We start from the raw sequence: 24,619 nt of genomic DNA on the forward strand, positions 1-24,619 counted from the left end.
GAGAAAACTCCCAGGTTGAGATAAAGGCAGTTTAATAGGCAAAGCAAAAGCCATGCACACAAGCAAAGCAACACAAGGAATTCATTCACTACTTCCCGTGGGCAGGCAGGGGTTCAGCCATCTCCAGGAAAGCAGGGCTCCATCACGCCTAACGGTGACTTGGGAAGGCAAACACCATCACTTTTAATGTCCCCCCCCTTCCTCCTTCTTCCCCCAGCTTCATGTGCTGAGCATATGCTCAGGTCTGGAATAGCCCTGTGGCCAGCTGGGGTCAGCTGTCCTGGCTGTGCCCCCTCCCAGCTTATTGTGCCCCCGGCAGAGCAGGGGAAGCTGAGAAGTCCTTGCCTGGTGTAAGCCCTGCTCAGCAACAACTAAACCATCAGCGAGTTATCAGCATTCTTCTCATCCTAAATCCAAACCACAGCACTATGCCAGCTGCTAGGAAGAAAACTAACTCTATTCCAGCCAAAACCAGGACATATTTTATTGCAACTGAAAAAAAAAGATCAAAGAAAATCCCAGTAATCCCCACACACCTCACAGCTTTAAGAAGCACACGCACAGCAATGTAAGTCTCAGTACATCTAGTTCTGGTTATTTTCTGTAATTCTAACTGTGACATGCTAAACTCTTAATCTGTTTTTTTAAGAACCAACTCAGCAGACCTTTTAAGCTTACATACGTATATGCTGGAAGTGTAAATGTTTAATAACAGTTAAGTTCCTCAACTGATTGCAAGCATTTGATTGCACACTTGTGGTTCTGATGGGAAAGAGCTGAAGATATCAATTGCTGTACTTACACTTGCTGAATGAGAGATAAGATACTTTTCAAAGAGTTAATTTCTGGGCTGCTTAAAAATCAGATACTGCATCCAACTGGATTTGCGTTCTAAGGTATGGAAAGACTGTTCTACTTGCTGATTTTTTTTACAATGAGGGTGGTAAAACACTGGAACAGGTTGCCCAGAGAGGTAGTGGAGGCCCCATCCCTGGAAACATTCAAGGCCAGGTTGGATGGGGCTCTGAGCAATCTGATCTAGTTAGCAGTGTCCCTGCTCACTGCAGGGGGGTTGGACTAGATGACCACTAGTGGTCCCTTCCAACCCAAAGCATTCTATGATTCTATGATTCTATGATATCTTTAACAAGGTATAGCAAAATTACAGAATGTAAATTTTAAGTCTTAATTCAATGCTGGAAATTAAAAACCATAGATGCTGCTGACCTGAGTCCATGGGACTCTAGAATTGTATTTTAAATCTAGAACGCAAATGCAGTATCTTACACACAGACAAACAAATCCACTTGATTTCCCAGAGCTAAGTGCTCTGTTCTACTTCCAGAGTTCTGTTTTAATCAGATGAGACCAACCACAACCATTACTACTTCATTTAACTATGGTAAAGGATGCTACATGTTAGGGCAGAAAAAAACCCACTTGGTGTAACTGGATATTGCATCCAGTTTTAAAATGACCAACAATGCCCAGTTAATTTTTTCCCAAAAGAAAATGCACCTGACAAACCCCTGGAATAACTTCTAGAACATTTTGAAAATCTCAGGTCTGATAAATATAACTGCCTCAGAGAAAAACTTTTCTTGTTTAAAGAATTTCTCTATGAATGAAAGCCACGAACACCACAAACTTGTCAAAGCTTTACTCATCAGATGCGAACACTCAGAAATATATTCAGCAAATCAATTTTGTAACACAGATTGAAAATAGAGAAATATTCATCTAATCAGACAATTGCTGGAAACCTCTCCCAGCCTTTTTTGGCATGTTAACTAAACCTGTGAAGTTACAATCACCTTCCTCGACCTGTCCCTTTACACCACCAGATTTGTGGAAGCAGTGATGCAGCACAGTAAACTAATCCTAACCATCCTTCATCATACCATGACCATTAGAGCAGAGCTGTAGGGAAGTGGAAGCTCTCCTGCTGGCTCCAGCTAAAACTGCAGTTATAAGCCAGTTCAGGAGAGGAAAGTTTCCCCTGCAGAATAGCATAGAGACAGCTTAAGTCAATCCCAAATTAAGCCATATACAAGTTTTTAGATAAAGCCTATGCAACATCATTGGAAAAGACGTATCGGTTATCCCAACTGATTTCATCAACCTAATAGCAAAGTGCTGGCAAATCTTCTGCAATGTATGGCATAAGCTTAGATACAGCTGATCAGACTCGAGGGCATCTCTGAGGAAGAACTGGAAATACCGAGTCCCACACTGTCTGGTCAACATGATGGAGGAGGGAATGGTGATATTTACCATCTCTCCCAGGCACATTTGCCATAAGAACGTGGATGGAGAAGATAATGGATAGGCAAAAACATCAGGCATACTGTCAGTTCTTTCCCCTAACTCACACAAACACCTCCAAGCTACGCAGGGCAGCGAAACATGTGTGTCTTGTGCAGGATTAGGCAGTCTGGACATGCGAAGGGCTTGGTACCCTGCAGCTGGCCATCCCCTCCTGCAGCCAAGACAGATGTTTGCTGTATTACTGTAGTTGTTCAATCTTATTAACCATGCTGAGGGTAAAGCACTTCTTTTCCTGAAATCCCACTAAGATTATCACATTGCATTTAACCGCTTCCAAGGAACAAGACAGCAAGAGTGAGTGAATGGGAGAGGGGGAGAGAATGTGAGCAAGGGAGGGGGAGCGAGACGGCAAGAGGGGGAGAGAGAAAGCAAAAAAGGGAGAGATGCAGTTGTGGCATCAGACTTCAGACTCAATCCACTTCGGAAGTATGAAACACACGTGGACAGTCACTAAGGAAATACCTACAGTGAAGCTTAGGATCTCTGCAATTTGATGCACCAGCAGTTCCTCTTGCAATTAGCCATTGGCATTGCTTACCCCCTCAGAGAAAAGCAGCTTGTCACTTTGGAAACTATGGAATAACCAACTGTGCAAAAATCTTGAAAAAGGAGGCATAATTGATCTTTAAAATTTTGTAGCACTTTGAAGATACCACAATGTCTCATGTTTTGAGATCAGTGTTTTACAGGGAATATAAAGAAGCAACTGTCTTAAAAAGGGCTCCTTTCCACTCTACAGTTTTCCTCTAAACTTTTAATTAGCACTGCAATATGCATCTAGAGCACTAAGGTCTTCCTTCTCTTTAGAGTGGAAAAACATTGTGATAGTGTGCATTAATACACAGGGGAGGTTCTGACTGGAAATAAGGAAACAGTTTTTGCTAGGAGGGTAATTAGGAACTGGAAGAGGCTACACAGGGTGGTTTTGGAATGTCTGTTCCCAGGCATTTTCAAGACCTGGTGGGAGAAAGCCCTGGGCAATTTGCTCTGAACTCAGTGTTGACCCTGCTTTGAGCAGCACATTGGGCTAGATAACCTCCTTCCAACCAGAGTGATTCAATGGTTCTATAGTCTACTGTCAGATAAAGTGTATCAAGTTCCCTGAAAGCACCACAGAGAACCACAGGACTTTTCAAAATGATTTTTTTTTTTAAATAATATCCTTCAGGAATTTTGTTCCAAGTACCAGGTTGTGTTACTTATGCAGTGCAATTAAATCAATGGTATGACTGAAAACCTTTTAGTAAAAGCACATCTTGAATAAATTTATGAAGTGCATACAATAAAAGTTAGCAAAAGACAAAAAAACCCAAGTATCTACTTTTTTCAATATCCACTGTAAATAAACAATGGCTTTCCACTGAATTCCTTTTATAAATATCAGTAACAGCATAAGAATTTATGGGCAGCATTAAATGTGTTTCTTCATAACAGGTATTCCCTATTAACATTGTGTCCCTTCTTAAAAGCACACATACTCCTTAAAGCAGACAAATGCCCAGACAGCCCGAGGAAGCAGATGCAGATGCCCATGCAGAAAACACTTTGCAGGTGCAACACATCCTCACCTTGAGGTTGGGTTTTGAGAGGAGTTTCAACAGTTCTCTGATCTCGCTGCTCAGTGGCTTGCTCTGCAGCTCCTCAGCCAGCTGGGTGGGAGATGGAATCGACACAAAGACCATTAGCAACGCGTTGTTTTACCCAGTGCATCAGTGACAACCCAGAATCTAGCTTGTTCAAGGTTATTACTTTCCAGTGTGTTCAAACAGAAGCCAGCATGAAGAAAAACACCATCAATCACTGCGCTTCTTTTTCTTGCCCTCAGTGGACCAGATTTAAGCCAGGCCTTTTGGCTCTGTTTAACACAAGTAATCATTTCTGGCAAGGGTGCAGCCAGATCACATTCTGATTTATAGTGATGGGGGCAAATCCCAGCACTTCATTTAAGTGAATGATCCTTTGCGTGCAGACAAAGGACTGCTTGTAAAAATGACTGGATCAAACTTTGACACTGTCTATAAAAAACAGTTTCGAATGAGGTGGTGAAATCCACACTGCTTCCAAAAACCCACAGTAGCTGCGCTGTTTAAGACTGGGATAAGAAAGCAAAGTGCCCCTACAGTGCAAGCAATCTGAACCTTTTATTATGTTTACACATACACTGGAAGGAGCTTGTTAAATGTGAAGCGGGTTAATCATAATATAGTTTATAACAGGTCATCAGCAATTCAAGACCCTAAAATGCACAAACTATGTCCTAACAACAAGGTCAGTAATTTATGTTTGGTTATACTACAAAATTGGGGCTTGGTGAACAATAGAGCAGCAGTCCAATGTTTAATCCCACGACTATTTGGCTCATGTCTTGAGTTTTTCTTATCATGACATTCTCAACTAATTTGGACTCAAGAGGCATATTTTACTGCAGGATTTCAGACTCAAACTATTTTTCCAGAAGAAGGAAAAGCTAAAACATATTTCACAACACTGAACTTCAGTTTAAAATTCTGAAGCTACATGGTTCATAATCCAAAACGTGATTTCAGATAATCACTTATTTTCTTTGCATTAAATCAGTATCATAAAAATGTCTCAAAGAAAGATTGGCTATTTGCAGCAAGTAATTTTTTTCGTCTAGCCTAATTTTAAATTTGTACTTTCATTTTATAGAAATTTTCAAGATAAATGGATAGAAGTATATTTTGCATAATTATATATAATAGCCAGTTCTAGAAGCAATTATAGACATCAGACATGGCTTGAATACTTTTTTTTAACCTTCAGATTAATAGGGCTAACAGGACTTAAACAAAAATTCATCACCTACAATCCCACAGCCTTTAAACTATAATTCATAGATAAAAACATCCATCAACTACATCACTGCTAACCTTAACCATATTTGTGTCTTAATACCAAAAGATTAGAGAACTATCTCTGTAGGAAAGGTCAGAATGAAATATTTCAAGCACATAAAGCCAAGTACTGAGGTAACCTGACTGCAATCTAGTCTGCATGTTCTATGGAAAAGCTCTGCAAAGCTGAAAATAATCTGTCATAGGAATGACAGCAGGTATGGACACAGGTTGTCCTTGGCTCAATTTTCAGTCTTTAGCTTGTACTACTCATCACTGGAGAATAAAATTTATTAATTCGTGTTTCATTGATGAAGACTAGTAATCACTTGGTAAGAATGACTGCTTCAGCATTTCTCTCTCAGATGAATTGTGCACAAGCATCTATTAACTTCAGCGAACTGGCATTTGCGTTGGAGGTGCAAGTATAAATGCAGGCACATAAGGTTTAGAAAAGTGAGAAACAGAAAGAATATTCTGTTATTGCTTTAACAGACTTTTTAATCTCATAATTTAGAACATATTTGTTCAGAGATGAAATAATTAAAAATTTGTTTTCACTCATGGAATTTACAAGGTTTTTCCAAATATTTCCAAAAATGTCTTAACGGCACATGTAACACCGCGGGACAGAAGAGGAGGAGGAAGACAAAGATTGATAAGAGAAGGAGAAAGACAAAGCCATGTTTCCAGATTAGCAAACAGATATCACCAGAGCTGCTTGTTGTGCTTCAGCACTTTTGGATGGATTTTTATTTGTTGTTACTGTTGAAATGCTGAGGTTTGCAACAGCTACCAGCAGCAGTAGAAACTATATGGAATACTTTGGGCATGCTGATACCATGCCCATCACCTCCTATGCCAAAGATGGCAGGAGAAACTGTCAGAGAACCTCTTCTACGATTCTCTGTTGAGGGCACCATAACATTTCACCAAGCTCTTCATGAAGAGCTGCTGCTATAGAGAGGGGAAAACAAAGGCAGGGAGAAGGGCAGATGTGGACTGAGGCTGGCAAGATGAGGAGCACAGGGGCCTAGGGGTTTAAAGCTTCTGGAGAAAGCTCTGAAACTTCTTCTGCCAGAAGAGTCTTTCTAATAACCTAGAGGCCTTATTTGTATACATCTATACTGCCAGCAACGCTTAAAACATTTTTATGAAATCAAGAGTCCTAATGTCAGACACTGCTGCTCCAAAATAAGAGGCAAAAAGAATCTGATAGGAAATTCAAACCAAAATGGTGAGGAGAGAGAAGTTATAACAGCTAGGAATATGAAAATGTTTAGAAAAGAAGCCTTACCACAACTGTTACCTCTAAAATTGCTTTAAAAAAAATAACACAAGGAGAAAACCACACTCCTTGAACAGTTTTTAGTTTTAGTTTAGCACTGCAAATTTGGGTTTTAAATCAAACAGGAAATACTCGCCAATGAGAATATCTCCTTCTTTGTTTAACTATAGAAGAGTTACTATCACCAGGAAAACAAAACATTAATTTAAAGGCTATTGAAATAAAAGTGTGTTTTATATCACCAACATGCTCTTAAATCCCCTGAAGCTGACAACTAGTCAGACAAACGTGCCAAAAACTGAATAGCACTTTAATCCTGGAACACCATGGGTTTTGGAGTTACAAACCCCACTGCATGTAAATTAACTTCCTCAAAGTTTGCTGATAACTATTGAAACACAGAAAATCCTGCAGCGTGCTTGCCTGACTTCAGCTGCAAAAGGACATCCTCATTCTATGGGATGGTGCCCATTAAACCAGCTGTTCAGCTACACATAAGCAAAACTGAAGAACCAGCAAGAGAATCTTTAAAAAGAAAATGTGCTTAAAAAGTAGGCAGATGTCTAGAGACACTCATGTCCCAACACATGTACGTTTTAAAAATACTACCATGTATGCATAATAATACATTCATAGTGTTAAAAAAGCCACCCTCTCTAGACTGAGGAGTGACAGAGTACTTTAATTTGGGGACTTCCAAAAGTATACGTTTTAAATGGGGCTGAACAAAGAATGAGATTGCTCAGCATTTCTGAATATATCAAGAACTAAGTTTTGCATCCAAAAATAAGAAATTATTATTACGAATTTTAGCCCAGAGATCCATAACACAAATGTTAACAAGGATTATTAATATGTCACCAAGAACTTAATGAAGAGAATTTCAACCAGCTTTCTAATTTTCAAAATTACTATCAACATTATTCAAAGCTACTTGAAGGTTAAAAAAATACAACTAATATATGCCTGATGTCAAAGCTAATGCATTATTGTATTTGGTATGTTATAGGATATAGCTCTCCTCCTACTTGAAACATGATTAAATTACATTATATCCTTTTTTCAATGGGCTTCAAATATGTTTAATTTATTTTTCCATTAAAATGTTACCATTCTCAATTCATAACATCTAACAATTTGCAAAATTTAAAAATCAAAAGCTATTCATTACATAAAAAGATAGTTAAGATTTTAAAACATCTATAAAGTACGTGAAGTTTCAAACATGCTGCATTTGAAGCGGATCCTAATACATATTGCCTTTTCCAAAAAACAACCTGAGATCATCAATTGCAACAAAGATTTCTGGATTTCACCTAAACCACAGTTTATTAAACATTCTCTATCCTGGCCTACTTCAGGTTCAGTCATAGTTTATACAGGTGTGTGCACAATTCATCTGAATCCTAGAATTAACCAAACAGCAAGAAATGGCAGGTTGGATTTTTTTCTTTAAAATAAAAATTATAGTAACAGGAAATTAACTACTCCATCAATGCCGACCACTTTTACAATTTATTTTTTGGTTATGAAGGTAATTTGGAAAGCTTCAATATCAATAAATCACTACTGTACTTTTTCTTAAATAGGTTTTGATTTTTTTTTTTAACAAGCCTCCTTCCTAGGCATTTCATATGCTTCATTTCTGTAGTACTATCTGTCATTTTTCATGTTCTGTCAGCAGTGCTGCTATCTCATTTGTCTTTGTTTTTCCAAAGCATTCCTCTTGTCTGTGACTTTCTCAAAACACTAATAGCTGACAGCTTTTCCCCTCCCAGTAGAGTTCCAACCTGCAATTTCTATTACGTAGTTACCAATGCAGAACAAGAGGCTATCTAGATGCAATGTTTTTATAACAGGCAAGTGAATAAAAATCAAATAATATCAGCAACAAGCCCGGTGATGACAGCACCTTTGGAAACATTTGCAGCTTCTTATGATTTCAGCTCAGAGGATTATATTCATATGTTTGCACTATGAGTTGTTCTGCTTGCAGACAGTTTTTTGGGAGACTTGGTACCAGTGATCTCAGCAGGGGACACTTACATCATCTGCCAAGGCTGCTGCACCATGGAGGACGGGCACTGGGTTCTGTTTTTCATAATAATGCAGTTTTTCATGAATCTGGAAGACAATAGCACAAAACGGTTAAGTGTATTTAGCATCACAAGATACAGTACAAAATGACCCTGTTGAGCTAACTGATCTGTTGAGTGTCTGTAACTAAAGAAACATCCTTATAGGAACCTACAGGCAGCAATCATGTAAATGTAATTCATCATCATCCTCTGTTGAAGTGCTAAGAATATGAAATCAGATGGAAAAAATGCTCAGTATGTAGACCAACCCACAGAAAAACTAAACATTTGTGATTTTTCTCTCCTCGCTTTCTGTGTCCATATTTCTAACATATTGCTTTAAGTATCAATTACATTTTATATTGCTGCTGAAAACACAAAGCATAAAGTGTTTATCCCCAAGATGGATATAAAAAACCCTGTAAATTATGATTTATGAAGTGAAATAATAGCCTGCCACCCACATCTTGACAGACAGCTTCGTGGAGCTGCTGCCGTCATTAAAATAATTCAGAAACAAGGGCAAAGTAGTGCTAATATGAATTCTAACACATCTGAAAGAAAAAGGCAGTCCTTCAGCAAGTTAAAAGTCATTTAGGAGTATTTAAAGTTTTTAATGGGGAGTTATCAACATTAAAAATGCAGTGTGCTTTGGTTCTTTCAAAAGGGGAAAGGATACACCATAATTTATATATCCAGCCTCTTACCTCCTCCACAAGTCATGCATTTCAAAATTTAGATTTTTCCAGTGTGAAAGCTTAAAAGAGCCAAAATATTTTAATGCTTCTAACAAGTTTTTTTAAAAAGTTATTTCAGAATGGCATAAAATAATGTATTAAACATTAAATTTTATTTACGTTATTTTTCTGAAGATACACAGATGTACAAGTATTAAAATGTAAAAAAAGACAACAGTAGTCTGAACTGAGGCAAGCACACTCCATTCTTAGATTTCTACTTTAGTCACGCTGCTCTGAAGGAGGCATGGACTCCAGATGGTTGGAGGAGTTGCAGAAGGAGCTAAATCTGGGACTTCTGTGCTTGGCAAGGAGAGGAGCACGAGGTCTGGCAGAGGCCAGAGGGCTCAGGACTTGGCTGGGGAGCCCCTCACATCCTTGGGGTACAGGAATCCCAATGATACCCTACCCCTCCCCGGCCCACTGCTTGGGGAGAAATGGGACAGATGCTAGACAGGAAGGACAGCTGTAAAGAGCAGCCAAACCAGTGGCCTTTGCACACTGAAAATGTTTGGAGTTGACTGGATCGTATCTGTTATGCACCAATGGCTTCCTCCAGCCCTCCTTCTTCTTCCATATTTGCTTTTCTCTGCTTACTCTTATCCCCAGCACCCCTCAGCCTTCTCCCCAGCCCTTTCTTTTGAATTTAACCTGAACCACACCCATAAGAAGATAACATCATGTCAATGACACTTGCTATTTTTCCTGTCTTCTGCTGTGCTTCGTAACACTTTCAAAGACCACATCTGTTTCTACTCGTGTAGACTACAGGTTCTTTAAGTAAAGACCATACGACATTGTATTAATGTAATGTGGCATAGCAAGATTAAGTCTTGGTCAATTCCTTCATCACTTCTGCAATCTTAATAAGATTATTTCTGTACGTGGTTTGTTAAAAGGATACCAAAGTTCTGAAACATCAACGTGAAGCATGAAGACAATGCAGTTGCTCAATTGAGAAGTTGTTTGTTCTGAACAGCAAGTATTTGTATCTCATCTGGGAACTACCTGCAAAGCACTATTATCTCCAGAACCTGAGTCTGAATTTTATATAGCTTATGTAGACATTGTTTACTCAGCAAAGTAAGACTAATCCATATTGGATGTCACCAAAAGTTAAGTGACTTGAAAACTTCTTATTTCTACCTCACAAAGCACAGAAACGAAACAAAACAAGGAGCTCCTGGAGTTTAGCAGAAATGTGTGATTTACTTAGACTGTGAACTTGAGTAACTAAAAGGCATAATAAATCAAAAAGTCTCAAATCCACCAAGTTTTTAATTGTTTCAGCCAACATCTTGATTTTATGCAGGCTGAGCTTCCATCAACTCTGAGGTTAAAAGTAGTTGCCTATGCTACCTTCTACTTTCTCAAAGAAACAGAAGTGCAGTTGCTGATGAAGCTGTTTTTACCCTGGACAACCTGCAGGTGTCTTTACCAGTGAAATAAATTAAAAAAACAAAACAAAACAAAACAAAAAAAACCACACCACCAAAAACAAACAAAAAAGATGCTGAGACATTCTTGGGCAACTCATATTTAAAAAAAAAAAACAACTTTAAATTCAAGCAACAAAAAAAAATAGCGTTTTACGAAGAGGTACTGCATAATTTTAACAAGTTACTGGCTCCCCCTATAACCAGCAAATGGCTGAAAACACATTTTTATTTTCTTAACAGTAGATATTGGAATTCAGCTCAGCATTTAAGGAAAGTCATTAAGATTTCATTTGATGATGGAGGAGTTGTACAGAGTAACTGACAAATCAAATCTGGAGCAAACAACAGGAGCTCATCAAGTAGGCAGGAAAATTTAACTATTATTACTAGACAGTTCTAGACACTAGGGTTTGCTACACCAGGTTAGAAGTTTTATTGATTTATTGTACTGGCAATGAGCGATGCCAGGGGTAAACATTACATATTCTACAGTAACAGACACTGCAACCTCAGCACACTTCCATTCAAAACACAATACAGATGGTGTTGGTTGGTTTGTGCTTTTTTTCCAAAAGCATCTGATTTGATTTAATAGGTAATACTTTGCCTTGTTTGCTAAATTAATCTATTTTTTAAAAATCAGATCTTTACACAGCAATACCTGTCTTCCACCTCACTGTAATTTAAAGGAGTTACCTAAGAAAATTAAAAAAAAGCATCGGACTGTGCACAAAGCTGCAAAATACAAAAATACAAGGATGACCTTTCACAGAACTGTAAAATTATGATACATTTCATAAAACTGCTACTTCCTTCTGCTCTCCTACAGATACTGCCTACCTCTAACTTCTGGATAACTAATGTATTCATAATGTATGCAGCACTAATACATAATAGTTTCCTGAATGCAGTAAGACACAAGATTTAGTACAATTCAACAGACAAAGTGAAAAATTCAGTGAGGAAAAAATGAGTTTTCAGGTAACTTCTTCTCTCCATGTGTCTAAAAATGTGTTCCAAGATGATGTTTTGGTCCGTAAGTTCCCACAGATCGCAGTAAGGCTGGGTGGCCTCTACTTCCGCCATTGTATTTTTGGCCTTTTTTGAAGATGGTCACAGCACTTGCCTTTCCCTAGTCACTGGGGACTCGATCATCTCTGGTGCCTTTCAAGGATGACAGACCACACGTGCAAACTCACCTGATGGCCTCTGAATTTCCCAGACTTCAGAGTGATGAATGACTGCATTTATGACTCCCGCCTTTAGAAAAACTACCGTGCACACAGATAAGCGTTTTGGCAACTTCTCCACATGCTGGCTTTCAGCTAATTATTTTCCCAAATCTGAAATTTGTAAATCGTCCTAATATATGCACAACTAGCACTATATTTCCGAAATTCAGTTCTTACACAAGTAGAATTTGAAATTTCAATACCTAGATTAAGTGACCACATTGATGAAAATTAAGACAGTGTAAGCTAGGCAAACACAGAATTGAAAAGCAAAACAGGACAAGTTGGTGCAAGTACTTTGCCCCTCTACAAATCTCACTCGATGAAAATAAACTGCAACAGAAATTAAAACCATCCTGAAACACTTTGAGAGAAGTATGAGACTGGATTCAAAATAGTAGAAGAGAGAGCGTTTACCTATTCATGATAAAAAAATTCATATTGGCAACCATTTTTTTTTGAGCTTCATTCTCTATTTAATTTCATTCTCCTCTATTTAATACAAATGGCAATTTTATCTCATATTCTGTGGCTACACCCGTTGTCCAGTAACTTTAATATTTCTCTCTAGCAGAAACCCATGGAACATATGGAGAGTATAGGACCATATCAAGCTTAAAAAATAGAAAATACAGTACGTCTGTTTTAAATTCTCCTGACATTTAAGTATAAAACTTGAACACTGAAAATCTCTTCATAGATGAGACCGAGTCTGTTAAAGCAAGAGTTATGTATTGTAAATAAAACAGATAAAGCTCTTCTGCTGAACAGATGACTAAGTTGCTGGGGTTTTGATATTTTTATTATTTTTTTTTATAACCACCTATCCTTTTCACTGTAGGGTACTTTGGGTAGACTTACGATGTTCTGCAAAAACTGACAATCTACTGTGAAGATATGCCCCAAGAGGAAAAAAATAATCATTTGCAAATTTACGCAATTGTTGGCACATTTGTAGGCAGGGGAAATTGTTTCTGGATTTTCCAGGAGAGACTGAATTAAGCTTTCTATAAGAAAGTACATCAGAAATACATTTTCTGCAGTGTCCCCAGCCTGGACTATTTCAAAAACCACAGGGAGTTTTCTGAGTCAGAAAAAACAAATACCTTAAGCAAAGAATCCTACGAAGTAAGTGTAATTTCTCCTTTCAGAGTTCTTAATTTCCAGGTACAGTTCTGATATCATATGGCTGAAAACAACAGAGGGGAAGGGGATAAACACGTACACAGAATAATATCACCAGTTTCCAATAACCCAGCTCCTTCTGGGAAGGAATCCTCTTAATACAAGAATAATTTTATTAAAATGTAGTGGACTCTGGCACAGTTGTGTAAGCAGGACTTTTTTGAAAGTCTCTACAGAACAATATTACACACCTATAAACTGCATACCTGGCTTCAGAAAGGGTAGCTTATATTGGTATTACAGTCCAAGATTTATTAGCAATCTTTCAGAAAGTTCTCCACCTATGACATTTCTGGAAGATTTAAGACAGAGCTCCAAAATGGACTATTTTGATCATAAGATGATAGAATAGAACAGACTATTTCAGTTGGAAAGGACCTACCTGGTGTGGGTATGATTTTACTGGATGAGATCTCTCTCGGTATGGAGATAAGGTACCTGCAAAATTTGGCTAATTACAAGCGTGCATGAAAACATGCAGCACCATCTTTGTTTAATGCAACAGATCAGTTGTCCCGAGGACCTAATCACCACACCATATGATTTCTGGTGTTTTACTCTGGACTGGCTTAGTCTAGTCTCATGTGCTGAACACCCACTAGCAGCTAATCTCCTTGTTTAGTTTCAGCAGAAAGGAAATCCGTCTCACGTGCTGGACAGCTGATGCTTGCTGATGCAGACCAAAGCAGCACAAGTTGAGAAGAAGTGAAATTGCTTTAAAAAATGCATTCTTGATCTGAACTAGAATGCGGATATAAACACACATACAAAGCACCAAGTCATGTCTAGAAGACAGTCATTGAGCATAGTGTTATAGGAAGTCCATAACAGCAGGCAGAACATCTCCCTTAACTGCTCTTTTCATTATATTCTTCACACAAGAGTGGCTGAAATCAAAGCACTAACAAAAGCCATGCAGCTTCCGTATTTATTGGCGTAGTCACTTGCATGGATGTAATGAAAAACCCTTTCACGTGGAGAACCTGTTAACTGTCCACCAAAGTTTCAGGTTCGTGTACCATTTGCAAAAAAGTCCTTAGTTCCACTAGTGGCACCACAAACGGGGGAGATGCTACTACAAAGAGGACCACATTTACATTAAGAAGCCACAACAGATGAAGAGAATGGAAAAAGAAAGCAAAAAAGAAACTGGTGAAACAGTAAGTGCTAGTTTGGGCTTCATCTGCAATTTGTGTCCTGCATCTGTAATATCTGGAGCAAGAGAAATCATTCCAAGGCTCTCATGACTGCAAGGGACACATTTATGAATAGTCCCAACATTTAAACAGGGAGATTTCAAGATGAGAACTAGGGTCTTCATTTGATCACTAATGGTACTACCTTGACTCTGGGATGTAGACAGTGAGTTCACTGTCTAAACTGACCAATAACTTTGAGTCAAGGTAAAACAAAGTACTTTGAAGGAAAAAAGAAATGATGGGCTACAATGAAAAAATGCAAATAACCATAAAAACATTCAAAAACTATAATAGCATACCATCATCTATACTGAAAGAGTATATTCTGCTTGATGTAGAATTTTAATTATAAGATTGTTTAATTCCCTCCTTTTCGCCTCCCAGAACCTTACTATATCAGATGAAAGGAACCAGGATAATTAGCCAATTTTTTGCTTTATTTTCATCATTTAGTGGGTGCCTGTAAGCCTATTTACACAGCACAGAAATATGGATTGAATGTAAAACTACTCATTTGTTCCCAAACCTTCCCATAATACTTATCATTGCAGCTTTGGCACGCTAATGAACTTAAATATATGAACACTTCTGCAGTTATATGACATGATGAACACATGAGGTGTAGGAAAACTGAGCAGCAAATCAAATGCCAACTCATTTCAAATACCCAGTGCAACATCTTGAAAACCAACTTTCTTAGAACACATACAGCCTTTAAATCACATTCTACTCAGGCCAATTGACTTGAATTGCAGTTAGAGCCATAGAATATCGCTTAGAATTTAGCATTATGTATTTTAGAAAAGACAAACAAAATAAAAATGCATAAATCATAGCTAACTACTCAGAGTTTGCAAAGAGCATTTCATTCCCCATAGTAATATTAAATTGCCTCAAATATAAATTAAGTGATTGCACAGTGCAGAAAGGCTTTTGAGAGAATGTTACAAGTATCAAAGCAAGCCTCTGAAGACATAAAAACAGATACTCAGATACCTCAATTCTGGCCCAATTTTCCACAGCAAAAAGTTTCATCATAACAAATGAGCAATTCTCTCTTTCAAGCCCTTGCTCCAAAGAGCAGAAGCATTAAGTTCATAAGAATTCAAAAGCAGGCTAATGGCATGGAAATATTTCTGCCTAAAAGGTTAAGAGTCAGTAGTCTGAAGTCATTCACAACAACGTTAGACAATCTCAACAAAAGAACTAAAAACTTGCACTATAATAAAAGAATCATAAGCTGCTTTATTACTATAGCAAGAAATCACTCAGAAAAAAAAAAAAAAAAAAAACCAAACCCACCAAACCAAAAACAAACCAAAAAAACCAAACACCAGCCTGCAGACTCTCTGATACAAACTGTTGTACCGGATCTGGCAGTGAGGGAATTCATTTTCTTCATAGCAGCCTGTATGGTGCCGTGTTGTAGATTTGTGACCAAAACAGCATCCATAACACACCAGTGCTTTAGCTGTTGCTGAGCAGGGCTTGCACAGCATCAAGGCTTTCTCTGTTCTCGCTCTGCACCCCCAGTGATTGGGCAGTCTGGGAGGGGACACAGCTGGGACAGCTGACCCCAACTGACCAAAGAGGTATTCCATACCATGTAACAGTGTGTCTTTCCAAAGCAGCCATTGCTTGAGGACTCAGTCAGCTGGTGGTGAATGATTGCTTTTGCACTACTTGTTTCTACCCCCGGTAAAGAGCTAGAACAAAGGAATAACCAACAAGGCATCTAAATTCTTTGATGGAGACCCAAAAATGCAGACTCCTTAGCTTGAGCCTTATCCCGTCTGCTGCTCAAGGGTGTTTTCTCTTTGTGGGTGAGGAGGAGCGTTATAACTGGAGACATTAATACAGTTTGAAAAAGGGGGTGTTTCTAGGCCTGACAGACCTTGATAACTAGTTCATTTAGCACTCGTTCAAATAACCAACTCATTCATAGAAATTAAATGAGGCCCAAGATCAAACTTGATGGGATTTTGTTAATTTCTGTCTGTTAATGTTTTAACATTATGTCCATTGAAGACTAAACCCACTCATGTCAACACTGCAGGGAACATGCCAGGTATCACAGGAAAGCAGCCTGCTATTGAGGTCCTAAAGTTGCAAAAACTGCTGAGCTCATTTTTGTGCTACAGCAGAACACCTGAAACAAAAGAAACCGCCAACACTCTCCCTTTGTTCCAGGTCGTCTTTGTACTTGAAGTCATTATTTGAAAACAGCCAACAAATAAACATGCGTATCAAGACCAAAGTGCTCTGAGATCATCAAAATCTTTGCAATTGTGTTAAAAGAATGCAAACCAAGTTCCAAGCATAGAATCACAGCATAGTTTGGGTTGGAAAGGACCTTTAAAGATCATCTAGTCCAACCCCCCTGCCATGGGCAGGGACACCTTCCACTAGACCAGGTTGCTCAGAGCCCTGTCCAACCTGGCCTTGAACACTTCTAATGATAGGGCATCCACAACTTCTCTGGGCAACCTGTTCCAGTGCCTCACCACCTTCATCGTAAAAAAATTCTTCCATATGTTCAATCTATATCTACACTAGCATCTGTTCAGCCCTTGGTTGCTAAGGTTGCTAAGAGTCCGGGATTGTGCTGGATGACACTTTAAAAGTATCCTTTACCCAACAGTCAGAATGACCTATATTCAAAACAACTCCTCCAGAAATTTCTAATTGCAATGCAATTTCAGAAATAAATTTTCAGAACTCTATGCACAATTACAGTAATTTTCTAAGTTACAAAATGTGGTAATAGAGTTACAGTAGATCATATTTAAGGGCATTTTTCTTGTCAGGTTACGTTTTGTAAAAATTACACAGTGGTGTGTTATCTGGAGCAGCATTATTTTAAATCAGATACTATCAATGCAAATCAGCAGCGCTGCCTGGAGAGGCCACAGCTTCAACTTAGGTTCTCAGTGAGCACTTACTGCTTGAACTTTGATTCAGCAAGAACTTAGTTATGGAGTGCTTCTACGTGCGACAGAGTTATGGCACAAGTGCCCACTTCACAGCGATGGCAAATATCATGCGATTATTATGAATTACATTGTTAAAGCCAATAAAAGAAGTGCAGCATGCTAGAAATGAAAGCAAGCAACCTCATGGGGAAAGAAGACAGCTTTTCTTAACTGGCAAAATCAAATTATATCTTGATTTTGTTAAGGACAAAAAGAGCCCTGCTAAAAATTCAGCTCATACGAGTTATTAGTCGTTGCAGCCAAATAACTAGTTTTTGTTGTCTAGCCAGAAATTACAAGACAGAAAAAATGCCTGTGCGCATTGCAGTAAGTGGTACAGTAAAATCCTGTTCTCCATGGATTTTTTTTTTTTTTTTTACATGTGTGGTTTCAGAGTTTCCTCCTCAGTCACTTAACATTGTACCTCATGACCTCATTTGTCTGTCCTTCACCCTTGACTAACCTTGGTGAGCACAGCGCATCCGAGGAAGATGATCAGGACAGAGAAATGCAATGCTTCGGGAAGAGGCAGGAGGAACACCTGCACCCAGGGGTTTACTTGCAGCAGTCTCACAGATGAAGCAGCTCTGCGAATAGTCTCACAAGGTCACCAGGGCACTGCCAGACTTTATGTTGTCTTACAGACATCTAATCAAAATATCAGGCCTATAAGGACCCATTTCTTGGTTTTTATTGTAAAATGAAAAATGAAAAATCTCTCCCACACTATCTGTATTGAGAAAACCAAGGCAGACATTAAGTGAGCAAATGATTATTCTGGTGATCCTGCTCTTGCTGCTCTGTGCCATATACACTGTCCCTCTGTACTTAAATTGTATGTATTTCTACACACACCTCCCCATCACATTTCTTTTTTATTGGAAAAAGAACTTCGTTATTTTTTAAGTACCTTGCTATTGACACTTTTAACACACACCCCCTTCATGAACAGTGGGCTATGCCTGCATATCTATGTCTTGGATCTATGCCTTATTTCTAATTTCAGAATTTCCTGTTTTCATTCTAGTGTCAACCAGAGCATCTGAAATATAACTACTAAATGCATCTATTATGCTCATATACTGTACCATCTCCTTAGCTCAAAAGCAAAGAGATGACAGCCATTAAAATTAAAATTAAAAAATTAAATTCATTGGGAACATTTCAGAGCAACAGCTATAGCACCAGAGAATCAATTTGCCTAATCTGAAGAGCACACTGTAAGCGAGCAGTTGATCGCTTGTCAGTAAGATTTAAATTCAGGAAAAATACACCTGACAGGGAGGACTAGTGAGGTTGGTTTCATTATCTATTTCAAGAAGAGACAAGAACAGATAGGAAAGAAAAGGTGTGAGTTCAGTTAAGTGTGGGATTAGTGGGAGAGAAATTCAGCAGTAATGTTTAGTCCAGACGTCATGTTAAAGCAAAAGTTCTAGGGTACTGAGCCTATTATAATGTGGTGAGCAACCAATTTCCCGCTTCACCACCACCTTCCTGAATGACAGTGTCCATTCTCTATTTGTAAAATGGAAAAGTAACATTTCCTTGCTTAACGTGTGGTTAAATGCAAGACCAGGTAAGTGCCTTGAAAATAGTGTACCACTTATTTAAATTCATTTGGGTGCTGTGGAACTTGTTGGGGTAGCTGATGAAGACCAGACACTTTCATCAGGAAGAAAGGAACAGATGTATCCTGAAGCTTTAGTTTAACGTGGAAAGTTGACGAACATAACCTCTCTATATGCATGTATAGAAACTGAACAGAACAATTTGAGAAAATGACAGAGGCCAAATGGCAACACTCCATCCAACCCCTTCTAGCCCATAGACAAGTAACCAGAGATAAGTTTTATCCCTAATGATACAAAATCCTCCAGGCAAGGCTTGCTAATGAAACTGTATTCTGCCAACTGTACTTTGCAGCAGCTCCTCAGGGGTGTGAGCAGAGCAAGTACCACACACCAAACGGGCAGGGCACCCAACGCAGCAGCAGCCAGGCATCCCCACAACACACAGTCTCAACCCATTGCTCCACAGACCAACAGTTTGGTCTAGCGCCTACAAGGGAGCACCTTCTTACCTGGCTTCCAGACCTTCTTGAGATCCTGCAGCCATAGGAGCAGCAGCCTTGCACTGGACTTGCATTTTACTGTACATTGATTTCCTGACTCCTCATCCGCTGCTGGAGAACAAACTAATTGCTTCGTCTTTGTGGTAGCCTCTTCAACATGAAAACTTAGGCACTTCTCCCATCATTTTTAAGCTAAACCCAAACTCTTTCAATCTTCCCCCACGGATCGTGTGTTGCAGCCCTCTCATCATTCTAACTGCTCTCTTCTGAAGTTCTACCGCCTACTTAATTAGTGGCCTTACCTGCAATCTGCCTACAATCAACACTTCTTTCCTTAACTGCTGATAATCCAGGGCATGCCATCTAGTTTTCATACAGTTGATAATTATTACTCAAGTAGGATCCTTAAACTACTAGAATTTTAAAGAGTAAAATAGCAACTACATTAAATGTTCAATCCCCATTTGCAGAGTACTCTAACATGCTTATTTGTGATTTTAACTCCTTTATAGCTTACACCTTGTGAGATGCTGCCCTTTTTCTTCCTTCACTTTTAAATTTTTTTTTTTACATTATATTTAATACCTCAGAGGTTTATTTTATTTAGTCTGTATCACCAAAAAAAGAGAAAGTACTCAAGAATAAGAAAGTTTTGGTCTGAATGAATATGAAAGCATATGCTAATAAGACTAATGTAGTAGCTATTTTATTTTTGCAATGTTAAGCAAAACAGATTAAATACTGGCTACAAACCCAGTTATTCCTTGCAGAGTTTCTTAAAATGTTTATTTTTCTGTAAGAAACACGTTTCACTTTGAATTCATTGTTCCTTATACCAGAAAATAAAGCTACTATTATATGAGATTTCACAGTCTTCATTCAAATGCACTTTTTTTTGTCAGCAATAAGAAAAGGTTTTGATGACTTTGCTTATAGGAAGAGGGTCCCTAGGTAGACAGAGGAAGTTCAGACCAAAACCAAACAAGTTGCACTTGCTCCAAAATAAATTTCCCTACCCCTTTAGAGGCAAACAGCGTACATGGCTACTGTATACAGTATTTTCAGCATTGTTTTTCTGTACTTTCAACCCCATTTCCAAAGGAAGGCACATCAGAGCAATTCCAAATTTGAATGAAGCCACTCTCCTGTGTGAGCTAAGGACATGAAGTCCTTGAACAGAAAGAACAGAACAACATCAAACTTCTCGGTTGAAACAAGCAGTTCAACACTGGAGCCCATGGACGCTGAAAGATCCCTATAATTTTTATGCACTACCCTCCACAAATGCATTTTCAAGTAAAACAAAATCAGAGCAGTAAACCCATCAAGTACCGGTCTGAATTGTACCAGTCTGAATTTGCTAAAATAAAAGTATAACAATTATTTTCTTCAGAAGCACACACTGACCTATATAAAAACATCTTAAATTTGGTAAAAATTTCAGGAAGAACTTCCGAAGAGCAATACTGAACTCAGGATTCCAGGTCACAACCAGCTCCCTCCAATTTATGTCTCTTCGCTCTTCTGTCTGTATACTCCCACACTCTGGCAATCTTTGCACTCTCAGCACTATTACTTCAATAAACACCATTTTTTGAATGAAGCATTCAGATTTAAATGAAAAAGAGAATTTGGGATCTTTATTTCTCTCTTCCCTTCATCAAAACAGTCATAATGCTTCATCATTCACAACCAAATAGATCAAATCTTTTATTAAAGACAAAGTTCATCTCTCTCTGCATAATTCAAGTTTCTATGTTCATGCTTTATAAGTGACCTGAGGAAATACTTCCATGCAGTAGTGCAGACATAGCAAATTAATTACATGTACAACAAAGCTTTCAAAATCATATCTAAAGACAGCAGTTTAAAAGGGTAACAATACTCAGGATTATTAAACCATTTTTATCCAAAGATTTCGGAGCACATTACAAAGGAACTAAGCATCAGTTTCCTTATCACTAAGAGGAAGACAAGGACTAATTACAGACACAAAAAGTACTTAATTTTCAAACCAACACTACTAAAATGACTTTGAATGAGAAAAAAAATACTGTAACTTTAAATTTTTTGGTCTTCCAACTACTGATAGTGAGATACCTATAACCACCTGCAATATTTTCCCGATATAATTGTCATATAAACAACATGTCTTTCCAAGTAACTTTTTGAATATACTTTTACTTAAAGAATACTTCATGGAAGCAAGAAAGGAATTGCAACTCCCGCTGAAGCCCTTCAGTTTTGAGAAGCAGCACTCCGTGAAGTTGCACAGTTGTAATTAAATACAGATGGAAATAATCCTTACTGCAACAATCAAACAGCTGATGTTTCTACAATGGTTCTAAATACAAAACTTGGGGAAAAACTTATTTTCTTCAAGACACTAATGAACTTAGATTGATCAGAAAAAAAAATATATATACATGTCTACAGTATTTCAATCCCACATTCCAACAATAAACTTGTTTTTTCTTTCTTTCTTTAAGGAACTCTTCCATTTTTTCCCCACTTAAATACTCTGTTGGTACCCTCCTTTTAGGTATCACTTGACTCTGTGTGTAAGTAATGCAACAAAGTCTTGCAAAACATATGCCTAACTAATTTGAATTATTATTAGGTTTAACAAATAATCCAAAGAATGGATCTAAACCACCAAAAAGTAAAAGCTTCTTGTAGTCTGGCTATTGGTCAGATTTTAAGAAATGCAAAAGTTTCTTTAGCTTTATGACAAACCTTTTTTAAATAGCACAAGTATAATGTTACTGTTTAATATAGCAAAAGTGTTTCTCCATTTGGGGTTAGGATTTTTTCTTAGAGAAGTCAGCTTTCTTTACTACAGAAAAGCATAATCATTCTTGCTCTGCAGTATCAGATTTGAATATTTTAAAGAAAAAAAATTATCTAAAAGAGATAAAAATAATTGTATTACTAAGCATGAACTGAAAAAGCAAAGAAACAGACTGGAGGCAGCTCGACTGTAAAGAACAAAGATCCCATCAACAACTGACTGATTAGATTTTGTAAGCTATCATTATCTGAAGTCCTTCTGAGCACAAAATATACCAGCAACAACTGTCCTCTAACTGTTGAGAGACATCTAGGAAAACTGCAATCCTGAACGTTTCATGACTTGTGATTAAACTTGATTATTTAATGCAGCAATTTAAAAAAAAAAAAACAAAACAATATTCCATTATTTTCCACTGCTTTATGCTGGTATGTTGATCAGCAAAGGAAGAGCCATAAAGTGAATTCAAACACAAATTTACAATACTTTCTATGCCAATACTAATACTCATTCATGTTAAATTATTCCCAGAGTCCAAGTTACAGGACTGAAGAGGTAACTTGCTAAGAATATGGAGATAGCACTTTAAGACATGTCCTGATAGTTTCTTTATTTGGAAAAGTGTTTCTTTAATTATTTTTTTTAAACTAATAACTGTACAGTCCTGCTTTGTCAAATAAATACAGCTGAAGAAGAAGCTTTAAAGTGAGACAGAACTGAAAGCTGAGAGTTGTCTTTGGAAATCTGCTAAGAAGGGAAAGCAGCACCGCACAGAAAGAGCAGGTAGTCTCAAATTCACTTCAAATAGAATTCCCTAAAGCCTAAATTCAAGATTTCATTTAGATGCTAGAAACAAAGCATGTATATGCCTAGATTTAATACTTCTCTCAATAAATGCCTTCTCCGTTCCTTCAGAAAACACAAAAACTTACATAAACATTAAAATGTTCTCATTTGCCCACAAGTATGTTTTACTTGCAAACTATTTGCTTTGTAATCTTCATTTCTCCTGATACTACTGGTTTTAAATACTCTTCACAAATTTGAATCAAGGTCTTTACTTCTATTTCACTATATAGAACCTAATTTCCAGACATTTTTCCAAAAGCAAGTGATTTCCACTGTTCTGTTAACAATATAAAACCAAAAGAACGAACTTTCTTAACCCTGCTCACCAAGTAAACAGATTTCTAACATGAAGGAAAGCTAAACTGCTCTTCTGGGTGTCAGACCCAGACCGGTTGTTTTTTCACCGAACTCCATTCTTTGCATAACTAAGATTTTACAGAAATGCCAATTAAACATTAGTTAAAGAAAATAGAGAAGAAACTAGGATTCACTGCATCGTGAATGGAGACGGAGAAACCTTGGCATCGACTTGTGCTTCTTCACTTTCGCTATTCAGGCAGAACCTGCTAAATTTAAATCATGAAGAGTTTGGTTTATTCCTGCTTAGTACAGTAAACACCATCCTTACAGTCTCTGCTCAGCGCAAGTTAGTCCAAGATCCAATTCAATTCAGGTTCCCTGAGGTCCTAATAATATTGAAGAGATTGTTTCTGTACAGCTCAATGATACACAATTAACCCATTCAACCCCCAAACTTTAGTCACAGTCACTATGCTTTGAGTTCAAATTAAATATATATATATACACACAGAGAGACATACATTTATCAATTAGCACCATCTAGTGGGGTCAATACAATTTATGTGATATGAGACAGATGTTCAGGTTTCTTTACATCCTGTGCAACATGTTATGATACAGCACAGGTCAAGTAATTAATAAAATTCAGATGTGAAAAAAAGCCCCAAACACATGCCAAACTCTCACATTTTAATTCATAATATTATTCCACTACAAATTACATTTGAAGAAAAATACTGATGCTGAAAGCTGCATGTACATACATATGAAAACTTATTGATAAGAAAAAACCTCCACCTTTTTAGGCATTCATACACATGCATAACACAATTACAATTAAATTATTATTTTCTATTTTCACTGTTCTGTTCCCCTATCACACACCTGAAGAAAAATCTGCCACTTTTAAAGCAGCTACTCTGAAGCAGGCAAACGATATAAAAAAAACCCTTTTATTTAAAGCCTCCGTCATCAGAGCAGAATTCTTCTGTAAACACAACTTTTGCTTAAAACTGTATCAAGGTGCCACAATTACTGGATCACAACCCAAAATGCTAATAAAATGACAGATGAAATACTTCTGAAATTTTCAAAGTAATTAAAAGAGGTCACCTATACTAAAAAGAGACACTAAGAACTAACCATACTCACGCCATTTCTCACATATGAAATCTGGAAACTGATTTTTAGTTTTACATTAAAAGCTGTAGGGACTTAAGTCATGCACATAAATAATGCTGAAGAACTTTAAATGCAGAAGCTAACAGTAGTAGGCCCTCAATACATCAACCTTA

At 37.7% G+C, this 24,619-nt stretch overlaps 1 protein-coding gene across 2 annotated transcripts in view; it reads right to left on the reverse strand.

Moving 5' to 3' along the window:
* Positions 1 to 24,619, reverse strand: part of MPP7 (membrane palmitoylated protein 7) — a 149,699-nt gene that overhangs the window by 61,437 nt on the left and 63,643 nt on the right. For both annotated transcript variants that reach the window (XM_035902423.1, XM_009647003.2), the window contains exons 4-5: positions 8,518 to 8,595; positions 3,897 to 3,977 (exon numbers count right to left, since the gene is read on the reverse strand). In XM_035902423.1, the coding sequence (XP_035758316.1) occupies positions 3,897 to 3,977; positions 8,518 to 8,595 (159 nt within the window). The remainder of the gene's footprint in view (positions 1 to 3,896; positions 3,978 to 8,517; positions 8,596 to 24,619) is intronic.

The sequence above is a fragment of the Egretta garzetta genome, unplaced genomic scaffold (genome assembly GCF_000687185.1).
Source record: "Egretta garzetta isolate BGI_Z169 unplaced genomic scaffold, ASM68718v1 scaffold369, whole genome shotgun sequence".
In the NCBI taxonomy this organism is placed as follows: domain Eukaryota; kingdom Metazoa; phylum Chordata; class Aves; order Pelecaniformes; family Ardeidae; genus Egretta; species Egretta garzetta.